At 41.4% G+C, this 20251-nt stretch overlaps 1 protein-coding gene across 4 annotated transcripts in view; it reads left to right on the forward strand.

Moving 5' to 3' along the window:
• The window catches only part of CALCR (calcitonin receptor), a 183843-nt gene that overhangs the window by 141504 nt on the left and 22088 nt on the right, over positions 1-20251 (forward strand). For all 4 annotated transcript variants that reach the window (XM_063126597.1, XM_063126589.1, XM_063126615.1 and 1 more), the window contains one exon: positions 13815-13968. In XM_063126597.1, the coding sequence (XP_062982667.1) occupies positions 13815-13968 (154 nt within the window). The remainder of the gene's footprint in view (positions 1-13814; positions 13969-20251) is intronic.

A 20251-nucleotide genomic window follows, 5' to 3' on the forward strand; every position in this document is an offset into this window, starting at 1 on the left:
AAAATAGAAATCATGTTAAAATAAATCACCGATCCACTCAGTTCCAATCATTCTGCTTTTATTACTGTAGTGAATAGCAAAGGGGGACAATCTGTCATTCAAAGAGATTCATAGCTGAATGAATTATTTATTTATTTATTTAAAATATTTGTAAATTGCCCTTCATCCTTGCAGGTGCCAGGGCAACGTATGGCCAAAGCAAGAGAAACAAAAGTAAAATGCCCAATAAAAACACACAGTACACCCTTTCAAATCTTCTGTTAAACCTCTATATTTAACTTTAAAAATGGTTACAAGAAAAGAGTCTTATTGTGTCCTGTACCTTCTTTTTGCTCAACGTAATATGACAATCCCAGCATTTTTGTGATTTACTGTAGTTTTATTAATAACTATTAAATTGTCCGTCTTTGGGTTGGGTGGTCTGTGTGTGAGAGAGTGTGGCGTGAGAGCAATATATGGTAATAATTTCTGCTGCTTGGTGGAAGGCTTTCACACACCCCAAAGTGCTTGTGTGAAGTCTGCCAACTTGTATGGCATTGACCTTAGATTCAGGGGAAAGGGTGGAGGGCCATTCCTGACTCCGTCACAGATCACTTAATATGATCTAAGATTTATAGTACTATCTACTATATAAGAAGCCAAAACAAGAGATAATATCTCTCTCTCAGAATAACAAGGGGGTTGGACATAACTGTCCTTGCAATCTGCAAGAGAACATCTATTGGTTGTCACTTGGTCCTTTGAGATTAAAAATGAAACCCTTGCTGAATGTAATCCATGCCTTTAAATCCATCACACGCACACACAACTACATCATCTATGATTTGAGATCAAAACCTCCCACATGAATGAAGCTTTCAATGAGTCAGAGTTAATCTATTAGCCCACGTATACCAAACAACTAGCATTGAAAAATGTCCTGTAGTGACAGCATCTGTCGAGAGGCAGAACATTTTAAGTGAATATTGGAAGGGTTTTTTTTTCTTTCTATCATCTATAGGCTCCACACTTTAAAAATGATCTCCACACTCATGCCGTTACCATCACGAAGTGAAGGACTTTTCAGCTTTGGTACTATGAATGTATCGCCATTGTATTGTCCGTCAATGCTTTCTCTTGTGAAATAGAAACCTCCAGAATTTATTGGTTTTGGAAAATGCAAATAACACATTGTACTTCCCCATCCCAGCCTTGTGTAATCAATTGTGTTATAGTAGTCATTGGACCATATCTTATCAGGCTTGTTGTGAAGATAAACAATCCTCACAGGTACTGATCACCTTACAGTAAAACACTTTTTTGCCTTCTTTAAAAAAAAAAAATCACAAAAGGGCACGTAAATGAGAAGGTGTTTGCATAAACTTTAAAACTGATTAAAAAGAATAGACATGCTGATAAAGTGTTTTTAGGTATGTTGTCTGTCCCCCATCCACTGTGCCCACTAGTGTTGATGGCACACTATGGGATGTACGCACACAAATTGCACTGAACTCGCCCAGTTGTGGAAAGTCAATTGCAGTTCCGCATGTAGCTTATAGATGAAGAGCAATGAGTGGGTAGTGCTAAAAACCATGTGTCTGCAAAACCGCAACATCTGCCTAGTGCGTGGGTGTGAATCCTTGCTTACTGAAGTAAAGGTTAATTATAGTACCTGAACATGCTTACCATATTTGACCCAACAAGTACTTGGAAAGTAAAAACAATTTTAAGCAAATTTTTCCCCTAGCAGGAATTCATCACTAATGGGAATTGCTATTAGAATACTGTAGGCTTCATATATAGAGTGAGGACACATTGTGGTTGCAGTCCTGTATCAGTTTACCTGAGAGTAAATCCCATTGAACTCTATAGGGGCCTTACATCTGAGTGTACATAGAATTGCGCTATTAGCTAAATATTTGAAAATGTCAGTCTTGTGCTTTGTTTCCCCTTGGCTTGACAGCTAGATGCCACTGTATGCCAATTGGTTCATCTTTTGAATTACTTACTTGTCAAATCCATTGCTCTCCATAGGAACTCTTTCCCAGAAGTCCTAGGGATCCTATCCATTGACAAAGATCAGAGACATCATGGCTCTGCCTACCAGTTGCTTGGCAACAAGAGAGGGCGAAAGCTATCGCTCTCATGTCCTGCTTGTGAACTTCCCATAGGTATCTGGTTGGCTAATGTGAGACACGGGATTAGATAATCCTCGGGTCTGATCAGTAGGGTTCTTCTTACGTTTTGTGATGTAGATTGTATATACTGCATTATTCTCTATTAATTTTTCCCTCTGTATATTCCTGATAATGTTGTAATAGTTGTAATAGTTGTAATACTGCCCTAAGACGTGCCTATGTGTGGAGGTGCTTGACATGGACAAAAAGTAAATTAAATCGTCAGTCTTGCAAAGAGACCTTGGGCGGATCTACACTAGTCTTATAACGTTGCTAGTGTCCATTTCTAATGTTGTTATCTGTATCGGTTATCTGTATCACGGGGCACACTAGCGTTACTTACGTTTAGCTGTAACGTTACTGCAGGACACTATGTTCAATCCTTTCCATTGTTCTTCCTCTTCTCTGAGAGTAACAGAGCTGCTCGGTTTGCTCCGCCCACTTCCTGCCTCATTCCTGGCCAGCAGTGCAGGGCAATAGTCATAAGCACACACAAACCCTCTCCCAAAACATCTAAATACCAGTCCTTGGGAATAGTCTGAATGCATAGGAGCTAGCCATTTTGCTGAAGCTAAGAAGGTCTGGTTCTGGTTAGGGTTTGAATGGGTGACCAAATTGAAAACTTTTAGCAGCACAGAAGGGGAGGCATGTTTTTGGCAGCCCCAGCTGCTGGGATTATTTCAAACACACCATTTAAGCCCCGCTGGTTAGAGTTTTGGACTGGGAGCAGAGACCCCTGTTAATTTTCCTGCACGGAGCTACAGAAATCCTTTGCTTACCAGGAAGTGAGTTTAGTGCTCCTCAGCTCCTTTGCAAAGAGAGGGGAAATGTAAAAAAAAAATCATAAAAAATCAACGGATGACCCAATTCAATTCAGATTTGGTATGCTTAAAGCTCTCCCTAATATTTATTACTGTGCCAATTTTGGTGTCTTTATCTTTAAAGCTTACGCAGATGTAGGCATTTTTTTTAAAATCCTGCGCCCGCAGCAGCGGCTCGGAATTAGGGCAAATCTTTTGCAAAAGAAGAACAATTAAAGCAGGATGCATGGGAGTACTTCAAAATAAAAGCAGATTTTAAGATGGAAAACTTCTGAGTCCTTTGCATGCAATTGCCAGTGATTGCACAGCATAACGCTGGTGTGATAAAGCTCCAACTGCTGTAGCAGATAAGATAGCAAACGGGGCAAAGCGAAGGAAGGAGAACAGAAGGTGGGCGGAGCAAACCCAGCAGCTCTGCTACTCTCAGAGAAGAGGAAAATTATCGATAGAATGAGGCACGTGCATCAGTATCAGCGCTACAACTAAGCAACAACGAAAGGGGACAACAAAATAGAACCAGTAAGTACAACTCATTTACAACGTTAGAGACACAGGGTCACGTGAAGCTGTGCATCACAGTAACCCATTCATAACGTTAGAATAACATCAGTGTAGATTCCCACCTTGCTTGCCACTTTTCTAACTGAACCAAGCTTACGTAAATAGTTTAGAATCTGAAAATAGGTAATGACATATGAGCGGGTATAATATTTTCCGACAGAAAACTGATTTAAAGTTGCAGTGCTTTGCCTAGCTTTATTTTGGAAAAGGTTTGTTGCTTATTTATTTGAAGCTATGGACACTTTGGAATTTAAACATGCTGACATAGAGCAGTGATCTAATAACCAGAGCAGATTTAGCAGTCCCAAACAAAATGCAATCTTGTTTTAAGTCTGAATTATACTGTCTGAGGGATGACTTTGGTTTGAATTCAAATGACAAATGTAAGGCCTTAGCTAGACTGGGCGAAATCCTGGGACGAACCCCAGGATCATCCCTGTGCATCCACATGACGCACAGGGGATCCCAGGATCAGGGAGGGATCATCCCCCCCCTTGCCCTGGGATCTCGCCCTCCCCTTTGGGCCCGCTTTTTCCGCAGTCTCGGGCTGAGCCCAAGACCGCAGAACGTGTGGCCCGTTGCTGCAGGAGCTGTGCCCATCGGGAGTAGGGTGGGGGGAGCAAGTAAATGAAATTATTTTTTAAAAAAGCACCTACCTTTGGACAGGACCGTTCATGTGCTCCATCCTCTTTAAAAATTAAAAAATGGCAGGAGCAATATGTAAATGGAGGAGGGATCTCGCGTTAATCACAACACGAGATCTTCCCTCCTCCATCATGGACTATCAGGTGGGTCTAGCTAAGGCCTAAGAGAACAGCAAACTGTTTTCAACAGTAGCAGACATTGGAGCAAACTTTCAGCCATTGATTTTTGAGATGAAGCAACCAGAACTGTAAACAGTTCACAGAGTTATTCATTAAGGTGTCACGAAGTATCTGTGCATGTGGGTGATGTGAACTTTATTAGGCATCTTTAAAAAAAATCACTTTGGAATTGCACTTCCAACCAACAGCTATTTGTAGCTTATGGACAATTTAAGGCCTGTTCTACACATACAGCAGAATGAGATGGTAGATTCCAGAGGTAGTAGAATGGAGTTTACCACATTAGACCGCAATAATTAAAATAAAATTACCTTTGAACCACTTCTGTATCAATGGAACATTCTATAAATGTTTACAAGTAAAGCCTGGCATTTATCGTATTCTGAATAATATGTCTCTAACACAATTCATCCTGATATACTGCACGGCCTGAACTCTTCATGCTAACATTTTCTAATATATTTTCCAATTGACGAGATGTGATTTTAAGCGCTAACCAGGCTCATCCTTCATGCCTTGTCTAATAGCTTTCCCAAACCTATTACACATCAAGAGACTAAAGCTTCTCAAAAAGCCATAAATTGATGTAGATGCATGGGGATTAACTCAAGAGATGGCTGCAGAATTTAAATCAGAAAACAACAGTGATGGCTCCATGTGACTGGGAGAAGTGAAACAGAGATTCTGTGTAGGAAATGTTGTATTATGGGATACCTAATAAGATAAGGTATCGCAGAAGCATATAGTGTCTGCACAATTAAACTTTAAAGCTGGAAGGGGCAGAAAAGGCCATCGCATTGAACTCTCACTGGCAAGCCCCCAACCATTGAAACCTTGGAATCCAAACTACTCCATGTCACAAGCAGAGATCTTGTCTTCCGAAGGGACAGACAGAGCAGTCCCCCCAATGACATGAGCAAGTGAGCAAAGAGTCTAGGATGACAAGAAATCAGACTTAAGGCAAATGTTCTTATACCCATTTTAAAAAACTTTGGTTTGGCTAGGATTATACTGGAACTGGAGGCCAGCTGATCTCAATTAGAACAGCTCTTGGACAGGACCTGATTGAGGAGATACGGAAGAGATGCTTTAGGTCAAGGTAGCAGAATCCAATGTGACCCAACTCCACAAAGTGACCAACAGGGACTCCACATATTTGGGTTCAAATCCCCATTCAGCCATGAAGCTTAAGGGCACAATCCTATGCATGTTTAGACAGAAAAAGAGGCCTGTAATTCCCAGCATGTTGGGAACTTTAAGACTTTTTTTCTTTCTAAACATGCATAGAATTGTGCCCTGAAATTCTTACTGCCAGTAACTAAGCCATGGGAGAAGCATTCAACCATTTAGAATTGGAAACTACTAAATAATTTGTGGTTGAGAGAAAGGGGCGTGGCCACCTGGTGAACCCTGTGGGCTGGATTTTCTGCACTCCTGGTCTAGTCCAGCAACCTTTTCCCCACAGCAGCCAACCAGACATCCAAGCCTATCAGACAAGACCTGTCACAGTGCTCCGATACCTGAGGAGAGGGGGTGTAACTCAGTGGGCAAAGCACCTGCTTTGCATGCAGATGGACCCAGGTTCAATCCTTGGCATCTCCCAGTAGGGTTAGGAAAGGATTCTGTCTGAAATTCTGGACAGCCATGGCCTGTCAGTATCAACAATATTGGGCTCGATGGACCGATGGTCACGGGCGGTTTGCTAACCATGCCAATAACCCATCCTTGTCGGTTCAGACATTATGATAAGCCACAGCACCTGGCTGCCAGGCTGGATTATTCAAAATGGCCATAGTGGGCTGAGGTGATCATGTAAACTGGACAAGTATGAGGCAGCTTCCTATGTTCTTATGAGGGGAACTGTTCTCCTTCACGTTTTGTAGTAGTCCCTTTTACTACGTCCTTGGGACACTACAGAGGTGCCTGGTTTCACTAAAATTTGATGGGCTTGAGGACTAAGCCCCCCACTCACCTTCCTTCCACTATAATTTGGGAACTGGCCTGTTGAAGTGTAGAGTGCTGATGGTTTTCTGGAGGAAAGCGCTCCAAGTACCACAGCCAGCGTATCTTAAGTGAATACATCCATCTTCAAATGCATTGTTCTTAAACAAGGGATGCTGACATTTTGATAAGACAAGATCAGCTGTATGGGTTATTTCATATGGTGTGCACACTCATCATTGTTCCTTATTGACAGCCTGCCAGCTCCCAGCCAGCTGCCAGCTCCTATGCTCCATGGTACTGTTTTCATAACCAGAAGCTGCATACTCTGCAAATGAAAAGACATAGGACTTAAGTCATTTGATGAACACGCACCTACATCCGTGGGACAAACTCATTTTGAGATCATCACGTGACATGCTGTTGACAGATAAGATTGACTTCTTCGCTCTGAATTCTTTCTTGCAGTGTTATTTCTGGAGCACTCCGCTGCCTGTCAATTCTAGGAAACATCCGTTTTCGGCAATATTGAGCTCACAGGGTCTGTTCATTGGTGGTTTTCAGACATAGGCATGCTTGGTTGGCTGTGTATAAAGCTCCGTGTGTCTGTCAATCACTGCAATACTCAACAGACCATGGGAATCAATAAAGGACAGAAAGAGAGTGTCTTGGACACTGCTGAGAGGCTTATTTGGCACACAAAGGACAAGGTGTAGAACATATTGATCCGTGATTTAAGAAAGAAATCTGAGAAAGATGTTGATACCTTAATGAACATGTTTGCCGGTGCATTGGGAACATGCAGATCCTGTTTTCCTCTGCTCCTGTCTTAGAATAACAACAACAACAACAACAACAACAATAATAATAATAGAACATTGCCAAGGTTCTGATTTGCTTGAAAGTTACAATTTCAGATTTAGAATTTCCATGCTAATTATCCAGTGAGGCGGTGAATTCGGGCCAGATTTCAGTCAGAACTCTAAAGGAGCTATCCAAAGTGCAGAAGCCCCACTGACATCGGAGCCATCAGCATCCACTGATGGAGACTCATTGTGGATGCTCAGTGGTGAAGGAAACATGCTGACACTCCCATGCTTGAAGGCCGACTCTTCCTAATTATCTGCTATAGCCCCAGTTAAAGATGTGCAAGCCCCACTCTGTTCAAATCATATTTGGGACTCTAATTACAAGCTTCCCTCGTATATCACTTTTGTCTAGAATGGTGAATTGGCTGTTCATCTTGGCATAGACGTATTCCCACAATGGTGCTTGGGAGCTGTAATGATGGAACTGGCAGGAAGCCTATTTGTCAAGTGCCACAAATACCAATGCCCTGGGCCCTGATTGGCTGCTGGAATGTAGAGGAAGTGGAAGGGTCAACATCCTCAGAGGCAGTAGCAGCAGACTTGCCTGCCAGGTAGTGGGGGGGGGGCCCTCTGTAGAGTAGGTGCCTCTTCCAGCCACCATCACCCACCTGTCACCACCACCAGTCCACATAGAAATGGTGCCTGGTGCCAGTAACTGACAGAATTGCTTATTGGAGAAGACTGAGACATGTGGCCGAACTTGGTTATGGTTTCGGAAACTAGTGGGAATACCAAGATTAGGCTAAAATGCAACTATTGGGAAGAAGGATAGTTCCTCATCAAAACTGAAATAGGGGTTAATATAATGAAGTACTGACCATGGACCAACACTATCAGTAGGACATATGTTCAAAATACCCTCATTATTAATTTTAGTAAGAATTTTAGGATTAGGATACCCAACTCATGATAAAACTAAATACAACAAGGAGCAAAAAAATCATATTATTTGCAGATTTCACATCATTGAATTACTAAAGGTCATGCTTTGGAACTGAAAATAGATTTTAAGACTTAAATCCTGGAGAGTCTTTCTGCAAATATTTATGAATCTTATCAAGATGGCTGAGAGAAAAACGGATTGTCTCATCTCATGTTATTCAATGTTGTTTCAGAAAATAAGGGCAATTTTCCATGCATTGCATGGACAGCCATTTTGTCATTACTTTCCAAAAGAGTTTGTAGAAAAATAATTATTTAAAAAGAAATTGAATCCCTTTAAGGTCGAAGTTATATGAGCAGTAAGATTTCCTGATGGATGTGTGGGTGGATTGAAATTGATCAGGCAGCATGGTATTTTTATTGCAAACATATATATTTATATTAGCAAAGGAAGCTCTGGTGAGTCAAATCCACAGAACAACATTCTATGAAAATGCCAATCTCGTCCCATCTACAAGTGATTCCATTAAATATTGGTCCTGTGCCTTCCCTTTCATTTAACCAACCACAGCTCAGTGATAGAGCCACACACCCTGTGAAGGAGCAATGTGGGATGTGAAGAAAGGGTAATGGTTATGCCCATGGAACTTACCCGGACTGTACTCTGGGAAGTGTTGCGGGAAAGGATTCTAAACTGCTATAAAAACATAAGACGAGCTCTGTTGGATCAGACTTAAGACCTATCTAGTCCAGTATATAGCCATCATGACTAGCAGTCCCTGATGGCCCTGATCCCCCAAAAAAGATAGAGTCTGCACAAATTACCCTGTGTGCAAATCGAGGACCCCCTCCCCCAAATGAGCAAAACATTTCCAGAAGCAGGAAAAAATACAATACAGTTTGCTGCCAAGGACTGGAATGGAAACACTGTGGAATCCCATCAGGCTTAAACAGAACAGAAGTCTCAGCATCACACATTCCTAATTGTAAACATGTATGATGGTATCCCACATTGAGATATAAGCTGCAAGAATTAGCTACACAAGTTGTTCCTGTATCTAATATTGAAAGAGGGTTTAAAGGTGTGCCTATTCTTAGGAAAGGGTTTGTTTGCTCGTTTGTTCGTTTGTTCATTCATTGTTTCAACCATCATGGTCAAATCAACTACAAATGTATAAACCCTGTTTCCCCGAAAGTAAGACATCCCCCGAAAATAAGACCTACTTCCAGTTTTGCCTCTCGCTGTAATATAAGGCATCCCCCCGAAAATAAGACCTTTTTTTTTGTTCAACAATAAATGTGTACCATATTCTTCTTCATGGAAAAATAAGACATCCCCTGAAAATAAGACCTAGCGCATCTTTGGGAGCAAAAATTAATATAAAACACTGTCTTATTTCGGGGAAACAGGGTAAGGCCTAATCGACACCAAGCAGGATATTCCACTATGAAAGTGGTATATAAAAGGCAGGAGCCACACTACTGCTTTATAGCAGTACTGAAGTGCACTGACAACTGTTGGGGCCCATTGACACATACCATATACTGCTTTCATACTGCTATATCCTACTTGGTGTGGCTCCTGCCTTTTATATACCACTTTCATCCCACTTTTATCGTGCAATATCCTGCTTGGTATAGATCTGGCCTAAATACACAAACTCTGTAATACAAAGGATTAAAATAGTAAAAAGAGTCACTAACAAACCTTTGCATTGGGAGGTGGTCATAAATATGAAAAAAGTATTAATAATAAGGATTAAAATAATAAGAGACACTAACAAAACTTTAGATTAAAAGATGCCTGTGTGTGTGTGTGTGTGTGTGTGTGTGTGTGTGTGTGTGTTAAGAACTATTGATACATTAAAACTTTTTTAAAAAGTTGTAATATAAAGAAGAAATTTAACATGAGGGTTTTAATATATCAGTAGGTTCTAATGGAAAATTTTATTTCTGTCTTTTTAATTATTTTAATCCTTTGTTCTAAAACTAATTTTTACATTTTTATGGGCACCTCCTAATGTAAAGTTCTGTTAGTGTCTTTTTACTATTTTAATCCTTTTTATTATAGACAGTATGTACGTATATTTGTATTATGTATTTTTGGGTTATGCATTTGTATTTGAAATGACCGTGATGGTCGAAACAACAAATAAACAAACAAACAAACTCTGTTTTCAGGAAAGGCACAACCAGACCTCTGAAGTAGGGTTCAGGTTTTGTGTGCATCATCATTATCATCATGATTATTATTCATTTCATTTCTATATCACTCAGTAGCCGAAGCTTTGGGGGTGGTTTACAAGAATTCATAAGACAATAAAATACAGCATTAAAATACAACATAAAATTTTAAATATTCAAAATTTAAAACATTTAGGCAATTGAAAACTGTTTCAATTAAATAGCACACCTGTTTAGATGACTGGCATAAATGCTATGCCATTAAATGCCTGGCAATAGGAGGCAGACTTAACCTTGCGCGGAAAGGATAACAGTGTTGGCTCCAGTGGGGAGCTTATTCCGAGGTTCAATCCCTGGAGTCTCTGCCAAATTGCTGCTGTGAGTCACAATAAGCAATACTAAGCTAAATGAGCCAATAGTCCAACCTATGTTCCTAGCTATATTTATAATGGCCTCCTATATTGTGGGTGTACTTTAAAGGAGCACTCCAGTTCGATAAATTTGCTAACATGGAAATCTTTATTACTATCTTAACTTTCTTCCTATTTCAAAAAAAGAAAACCTGTGGTTTCCATGATAGCTCATGCTCAGTAACTAGTCAATGTTCAAAAAAGAATGTTACGTAAATTTGGAAGTTCATTCTAGCTGTAGAAATTAAGGTTGTGCACGGACCCACCCACCCCGATCTGCTCTGGATCCTGATCCACAAATTCCTGATTGGGTCCGCTCCACCCCACATCGATCCGCCTATGGTCCGTTCTGCTTCGCTGCAGAGTTCCGGATACGAATTGGAATTTGCATTGAAATCCAAACACCTATAACTTTTTCTCTGTTAATGTTAGAAACTTCAAAATCACCACCACGAGAACTTATCCATGTATCCACCTTCATGCCCAGTTGGAAGCAAATCTGAGACTCCAGTGATTTTGGGGGAATTTTTGAAAATCCTACACCCCATTTTCAGAAATGGGATTTACTCTGACAGTTTTATAGATACAAACTTGTAAATGGGCACCTTCACAGATTCCACCTAGATCCACATTCATGGCAAGTTTCAAGCCAAACCGAGTATGCCCTGACTTTTAGCGATTTTTTAACGTTTTAAGCATCACCCCCTAAACCCAATTCACACTCCTTTCGATATCTCCATCACTGTAAACGTTAAAAACCTCAAAATCACCACCATGAGAGCTTATCCATATATCCACCTTCATGCCCCGTTGAAAGCAAATCCGAGGCTCCAGTGATTTTGGGGAAATTTTTGAAAATCCCCTACCCCATTTCAGAAATCCAAATATCTCAGGGATTTTTAAAGCTGCAGACAGCTAAATGGGCTTTCCTTATTCATGGCCATTTCAAAGGACATCCCAGCATGCCATGAATTGGGGAGTATTTAATGATAAAGCTAAATATGAATCTTCTTCCACACTTCAAAAATTTACTTGGAACTTCAAGAAGTCTAAACAGGGTGAGTGCAGGAAGAACTAATCCCCTGAGTCAAACCAAGACACACACAAACCATCCCTGTGAGGCAGACACAGAGGAGGAGAGGCCGCAGCAGGTGGTGGCTATGCCCTGGCCTGAAGCATTGGGAGCAAGCATGCAAGTAGCTTGTGGGGTTGACCCACACAGCACATCTACATCTCCCAGGCACCAGGAGGGCAAAGAGGCAGGTAGAGAGGTGCTACACACACACACACACACACTCTGTACCATAGATCTATGGGGAAGTAAGTCCCAGGCAGCAGATCCCAATACCCCACAACGACAGCACCCAGCCGGAGGCGGGAAGACGGGCATGCAGCAGACATTTCTGGGGGCACAAGTAAGTGAGCCAAGGATTGTTTCCACATTTCCAGGCCATCAAAGCCAGTAATGCAAACCAGCCCTGTGAGGCAGGAACAACACAGAGAGATGCCTTTTGCATCCCATAACTAATAGGGGGCTAGGAGGATAAGAGTAAACCTTTGTCTTCCTTGCTTCAGAGTTGGTTGACTGCACTGTGATCACACAGCCAATAGTAAACAATGTTAATAATAGCAATATTATTATTATTAATAATAATAATAATAATAATAATAATAATCACAATCAGAATCACAAGAAGAAGTTGAACCACAATGAAAAGCCTGCCTGACTTCCCTGAAGAGGGAAAGCCAGGAGAGCTTGGGCTATGGGGTGGTATATAAATTTAATAAATAAATAAACACAGGAGGGGTGGAATTAAAGCAGCAGTGTTGCTGAATCACAACAACAAGAAGATAAGAGGAAAGTGGACGTGCCCAGGGGGAGGGGGAACCGTTGTGCCAGTTTGACTGGTCCTGTCTAGATACCCCTCTTTGAGAAGCTGCATCACACTTCAACTCATGGTGCTCCTTGGCTTCTCCAATGGCTAACCTTTGGAGGGTTCTGACGACCCTCCAAGGGCAGGAGTGTGCACTGGGCATGTCCACACGCCCTACGGACATCATCCCCTTGCACCACATCTATTCAGTTGTTCGCCAAGGTTAAGGTGGGTAGCAGTGCTGTATTTCCTATCTGTTATTTATTTACTTAGTAGTATATGATTGAAGGTTGTGTTTGTGCGTTTGGTGGGGCTACTGTTTCAAAAAACACTGGAAAAAGTCCGTTCAGACAAAGAAAGAAAAGTTACCCAGTATCCCAAGTTACTAAGTATCCCGTTTTGCTTATTCCCCCCCTCCAACATTGGTATTGGAGGATGCTTCATCAGGTGATCACGATTGGGAGTTGAATCTGCCTCTCATCGCTTCAAAAAAACCTTACCCTCTCCCGCTTTTAGCCATTCTAAACAAATTAATAGCAAGCAAACCGCAAAAACAAAAGAGTCTGAAAATCACCACAAATGACCCCCAACCACCACTCTCTAAGCACAATGAGTTTCAGGGATGTGGGTTTCAAAACAAAAAAGTTATATGCTAATCTTTTCCGCAATGCAATCCTATGAGGAAAAACATCCAAAATGGTGGGTGGAGCGCTCCGCGAAAAGCGGGTCGATCCGCTTGTGGTCGCTTCACTTCGCTATGCTTCTCTAGCCCCCCGACTCGCTTCTCCTCTGCCTATAATGGAGGTGAAGCCTCCCAATTCACTATTGCTTCTCCAAACTGAAGAAAAGCGGATCACAGCCCTAGTAGAAATACAGCCGCACTTCAGGCTTATCACTATATGAGGAAGAAAAAAGAGGCTTGTGTGACCTTCTGGAGAATTTGACTTGTATCTCTCCAGGATTTAGCTGGGCTCTTATTTGTTTGTTCTACAGCACACCAGACTGGAAAAAATATTCTAAAATGTGAGTTGCTGATAGTAGCGTTTGGAATGTTGGCTCTTTGCACCTGATGCCTGGTGATTTAGGAGGAACATTGACTCTATGCTTCTGATTTATTAGTAGCTTACAGACAGTGGCAGATGTTGAAAGATTCCAGCAAATACTGGGGGTGGGGGGAATCTTTTGGATCATACTACTGATATTTTGGTTGCTTGCTTACTGACAGCCTACATGCTGTTCTTTGCCCAGTGTCTGCCTGCCTTTGGTTTAATGCTTTTCCATTTGTCTGACAGATAAGCTGCAAAGTGCTTCAGTTTTTTCACCAGTACATGATGGGCTGCAACTACTTCTGGATGCTTTGTGAAGGCATTTATCTTCATACCCTCATTGTGGTGGCAGTATTTGCTGAAGAGCAACGTTTGCATTGGTATTACCTCTTGGGCTGGGGTATGTTTTTGGTTTCTTTCTATCCTTTAGACATTACCAATTGTTTTCTTTCCTCCAGCTACACGGCTTTTAAGTACTTACCATCTGGTTCATAGCATGCAATATCCACATACAAAAAAAACCCAAAACACCACAGCAAGCTTAGGGTGACCAAATGGAAAGGAGGATGGGGCTCCTGTATCTTTAACAGCTGTATAAAAAAGGGAATTTCAGCAGGTGTCATTTGTATGCGTACAGCACTTAGTTAAAGCTGCAGGAGCCCTGCCCTCTTGACCAGATACAAAAGAGGTTGTTGCAAGCTTACTTCTATCAATTCTTATTAGGTACACCTCTTATGGCAGAGATGGGGAACCTCCAGACTGCAGGCCATGGAAACCTGCTATCTGGCCCCCACTCTGACTCCTCCTCCTTCTCCACTCCCCAGCCCTACTACTTACCTATAAGGTGGCCAAGTGTTTTTCTCGTTCTTTTGCCCCTACTGGCTCTTCCACCTGCTGCCCTAGCATATTTGTTTAGGGTGACCATATGAAAAGGAGGACAGGGCTCCTGTATCTTTAACAGTTGCATAGAAAAGGGAATTCCAGCAGGTGTCATTTGTATATATGGAGAACCTCCTGAAATTCCCTCTTCATCACCACTGTTAAAGCTGCAGGAGATATACTAGAGTGACCAGATTTAAAAGAGGGCAGGGCACCTGCAGCTTTAACTGTTGTGATGAAGAGGAAATTTCACCAGGTTCTCCATATATACAAATGACACCTGCTGAAATTCCCTTTTCAATACAACTCTTAAAGATACAGGATCCCTGTCCTCCTTTTCATATAGTCACCCTATATTTGTTATTATATCTTAAATGCCCTCACCATCAGCCTCTTTTGAGCTGCTTTCTCAAGTTGGAGAAAAAAGAAAAGGGGGGGAATAAACCGAGGGGGCTTTCTTAAAGCGGAAATGCTTCTTAAAATGGCAATGCCAGTGGTGGAAGGAGGTAATGATTTGGGGGAAGAGGGGGAAATGATTTGGTGTGATCTTTAAGTTTGGTGTCAATGGGAGGGAATAAATTTATTAAAGTCACAAGATTTAAGATGGTTGATTTTGTAGGGACATATGAGAAAGAATGGATGAATTGGTGCATATTTCAGTGGGGGGGGTGAGAGAGGGGCCCATCCACTTTGGGCTCTGGCCCCTCTCATTGCTGCCATGTAGCCCCCAACGTGCTACTCAGAGTCAATGTGGCTCTTGGGACAAAAAAAGGTTGATATAGTTATTTTTAAAAAATGTTGACCTAAGAGAAGAGTTGAGTTACTTACAAATTTACTAATGCACCAGAAACTATGGAAACTGTCACTTAAAGCACCCATTCTTAACTTCCATACCATTTAAGCAGTAAGCACATTCTACACTCTCACATAACGTGTTCACTTACACCCACACTTTTCCTTGCACCTGTCCGCATGCACCCACACCTTTCCTCGGTCTTTCAGCCCCAGTCCTCATTCTCTGTAAATTCTTATTCACATTTAGAACAGCCTTCCCCTACCTGGCACCCTCCATATGTTTTGGACTACAACTCCCACTATTCCTAACCATTGGCTATGCTGGCTGGGTTTGGCATTGGGAGTCAAAAACTTCTGGAGAGCACCATGTTGGGAAGGCTGATTTAGAACACCCAGGAATGCAGTTTGTCCTATCTGGCTTAACTATATAGACCCTCCTAAGCACATTTAGTATAGCACCTTTCCTAAGTGTTCAGAACACGTCGCATGCATTCTCTCAGCCCTTACAACAACCCAATTATTATCAGTGTCGTATTTCAGGTACAATGTCAGAGAGCTAGTGGAATGATTCCCAATGAGTTCTGGCTCATCCTACTATTTATGCTGAATAGTCCTAGCACTGGAGAAATGCTACTCTGAGCCTGAGTTCAGATTTCAAGGCAAGAGAGAGCAGCAGGGAATTTCAGGGGACAAGGTTCTCAGCAATATTTAAGGACTGGCTATTGGATAGAATGAAAATAAAAGTAGCATTATTGTTGATTTTTACTTCCTGCACTTGTTTGTGTTTAATTCTTTTAGTCATTTATTTGTGATAGTTGATGTTAGCCTATTTCCATCTGAAACAGAGAGCCTTTCTACACAATGCATTTACTGTGCATCCATCATTCCTCATTCACAGTAGTTGGTGGGGCTTTACACAACATCTTCATCCTCCAGGGCCTCTCCTGAGCTTTGCAACCATTATAGCATTTTTTTCTAATGAGGAAAACCTGGTATTTCTGTGATTGGTGGTATGAAACCCTGATGTACTCACGTAATTCCGCTATACCACAGTGCCACCTACTGCTTGTGTAATGGAACATATAGAAAGCCAGAGAAAGAAAAAACCCAGAATATAACTCGTGTAAAGGAGCCTTTCTTAATCCCCCCAAAGAATCTGGAAGCAGAAGCCTCATTAAAGTGGCGAGTTAAAAGCCTCATATAAAAAAGTCCAGGGAGTCAGGATATATTTTATACACTGTGGCTCCTTTTAAAAATTTCTCATAATAACTTAACCAATATTATTAACATGGCCTCCACTTTCTTTTTTTAAGCAAAGGGATCAGTGACCCTGGCAGACATACTAATTATACAGGCCTTTGCAATAACCTCCAAAAGGGTATTCTTCTTGCAGCCTGTCTAATAGCCAATTAATACTTACTTTTCTTGTGATTTTTCACCTCATCCCAGGAATGATCTCAGTGTGTCGGGTCAATTTGGGGAAGGCAAAGGGTCACTTCTGCCCACCATTTAGGCCATGAAAACTGCTGCTAGGTCCATGATGAAGGGAAACTGGGGTGGGTGGGAATGTGAGCAATTTCTATTGTCAAATAAGAAAGACTGGAAGGAAAGTTTTGTGGGTGAATGAGGGGGGAGGGGAGAACCATTTTCAACTAATCCTGAAGTGGTTCTGGATTCAGTGAAATGATTGTGGGATTCAGCTGATACGTTTGCCTTTAGCTTTATCCTATCTGCAGCTCCAGAAAGACTGACCACCTCCCACCTCTCTTTTCCGTTCTTCACCTCATGATTCTTCTTTCCCCTTCTTGAAACAATCTCATATACCTCCTGTAGGGTATAGGCGGAAGGCTTAACACGTGTGTAAACAGCAGTTGCAATAAACAGTCCGTTAAGACTTATTGTAAGGGTAAAAAAAGAAAACAATAAGCAGATTTATTCTAAGTAAAAGTATACATACATCAATCATCTCAGACACTGAATACTGGAGAAGCAAAAAAACAAACCTCATTTCAAAGCAAGAAGGCAAGAGATTAAAAAAATGGAGGCGTGAAGGCAGAGCAGATTAGAAAGGGAGTGGTCAAGATATAGGGGTGGAAGAAAGGGCAGAACCAATTAAGCCAATAGAGACAAAATAAAGGAAGGTTAATCAGAGTCTCATGTGGCGCAGAGTGGTAAGCGGCAGTTACTGCAGCTGAAACTTCTCCCCACGGCCTGAGTTCGATCCCAGCAGAAGCTGGTTCTCAGGCAGCCGGCTCAGGTCGACTCAGCCTTCCATCCTTCTGAGGTCGGTAAAATGAGTACCCAGCTAGCTGGAGGAAAGATAACTGCGACTGGGGAAGGCAATGGCAAACCACCCTGCTACAAAGTCTGCCAAGAAAACATCAGTGAAAGCAGGCGTCCCTCTAGGAGTCAGCAATGACTCAAGTGCTTGCACGAGAGGTTCCTTTCCTTAATCAGGTTAACCTTTTCCCAACAAAAAACAAGCATCGTTGCCCATTTCTGTTTAAATGTGTATTATTTTGAAACATAAACCAACAAATAGACAAACATTTCAAGAAAAACAACAACACCACACACAAAACATATAAATTAAGATGGGCTTCCAATTCCCTCCACAGCAAAAGTATATAACAATATTTTCTCTTACAACATGGTTACAAAAAAACAAACCAAAAATATCAATTTCCCTCTTTTTTCTCATTTAAACATTTTCTTCTCAATCATTGAATCCACAGAAAAACAAATTGTTTTTGCTAGCCCCTGCAAAAAGTCTATAAAAGGTTTCCATTCTGCATCGTTGCCCATTTCCAACACCTCCATCCCCCCTTGCTTTTCCTTCTTCTACCTTCCTTTCACTCACCATTTACACCAGCGGTTCTCAACCTGTGGGTCGGGACCCCTTTGGGGGTCGAATGACCCTTTCACAGGGGTCGCCTAAGACCATCGGAAAACACATATTTCCGATGGTCTTAGGAAACTGTATTGACTGAACTATGTCATGTATCATCTTTTGTATTATTAAAGCTATTGTTATGTATTATTTTCATTAGCAAACCATCCCATGACAATGGATCGTGTAGAGAAGAACGAAAATAATTTTATGGTTGGGGGTCACCACAACATGAGGAACTGTATTAAAGGGTCGCAGCATTAGGAAGGTTGAGAACCACTGATTTACACCCATCTGTCGCTATTATTTTCTCCCTCACATCTCTTACTGATCTGCATCATTTTAAAGCAGTCGGGGCTGCTGAGGCCTCACCATCATTACCGGAAGACCCTCCCCACACACATCCAAAGTTTGCTGGTATTTCTAGTTCGGTAGGGAGCAATGAAGACTGAAGGAGAGAGGGAGAGAGCTCCAGCTCCCAAAATGCACTGCAATTTCCAATCTAATGTTAATAGAATATCTTTCATGAGGTTACCATACCTCAAAGCTGTAGTAATTCCCCCCCCCCCGACTGTTTAACATTGGGCCCATTCAGAATACACCTTAAACCATAGCTTTAACCACTGTGGTTAAGTCAGAAAGCCAGGCCATGTTCAGAAGACACTTTAAACCACAGCTTATGGTGAAAAGGGCTTTTTGCTTTACTCACCATGGTTAAAGCCATGCTTTAAGGTGTCTTCTGAACACAGCCCAGCTTTCTGGCTTAACCACCGTGGTAAAAGCCATGGTTTAAGGTGTCTTCTGAACTGGGCCAGTATGTCATAGTCCTCACAAGCCAGCTGCAGTGGGACCAGAAAAATTGTTCCCTCACACTGAAAGCATAAATAGACTATCTACAACAATAAGTGGGCTGGATTGCAGTATATGGCAAAAGGAACATATTCTGTTTCCTTTTTTTTAAAAAAATGGGACTTAAAACCTTGTGACTGGCTTAATCTTGTGTCTGGCACATAGTTATAATGAATGCCAGCCCCATGAATTTAACATGAATCAGTATCCATGAGAATGTTAATCAGGAGATGAACTAAATGAACTACCTGGATTTTATTAAGCGGAGCTGTTAAAGATGCAAAGCCTGCAACACTTCCACTGCAGACAAGCCTTTCCTGTTTTGATCTTTTTGTTGTTGTTGTTACACTGGCAGATTTGCACATTACAATTTGGGTTCAGGAGATGGAAAACCACTCACGCAGAGCATGGGAGCAAGAGTTATCAGTGTTATCTGAGGTTGAAATTAGAACTGTTCGCAAGAAGAGCTATCTTGTTTTTATTCAACCAATCTGAATATAGATTGTTTCTCTAATATGTTTGGACGTCACTCCAATATCATTAACACTAATCATATGTCACGAACAATAACATAACAGAATGCTGACGTTTGTGCAGTTTTGGAATTGTTTGCAAAGCTTCGTCCCAAAACTATAAAGCTTAACTCTGAATTTTTTTTTAAAAAAAGCAAAATTCTACTTTTAAAACATATACAAGGCAATCCTACACATGTCTACTCAAAAGTACACCCCATTGCACTCTGTAAGGGTTACTTCCAGGTAAGTGGGAACAGAATTGCAGCCTTATATCAAGCTAAAACAAATGTTTGAAAATATATTCCGATCACAATGTTTTGAAAAGTGTTTTAGAGCGTAATCCCATGCATGTTTAGATAGAAAACAGTCCTACACCTCCAAGCATGCCCTGGTCAGCATGGCTAACTGGGGGAATGCTGGTATTGGTAGGACTCTTTTCTGTCTAAACATGCATAGAATTGCACCCTTAGAATCATAATCTGTTCTCAAATCATCTCAGTTGCTCATGCCAATTCTAAAAGATTTATTTTCAGTTATTTGGGCAAAAAGAGCACATTTGCCTAAACCTGAAGACTAGAATAAGGCAAGATATAGTTTTGGTTGCGATGTAAGATCTATCCACAGTTTAGTGATATGAGAAGAATTCTACAGGACCCACCCTTAGACTTACAAACTCAACTCCCCTCTCCTCCTTCATGAACAAGAAGAGATGATCGAAAACCTCTGCTTTCAATTTGGAACTAACCACAGTTTAC

This window comes from Elgaria multicarinata, chromosome 1 (assembly GCF_023053635.1).
Source record: "Elgaria multicarinata webbii isolate HBS135686 ecotype San Diego chromosome 1, rElgMul1.1.pri, whole genome shotgun sequence".
In the NCBI taxonomy this organism is placed as follows: Eukaryota; Metazoa; Chordata; class Lepidosauria; order Squamata; family Anguidae; genus Elgaria; species Elgaria multicarinata.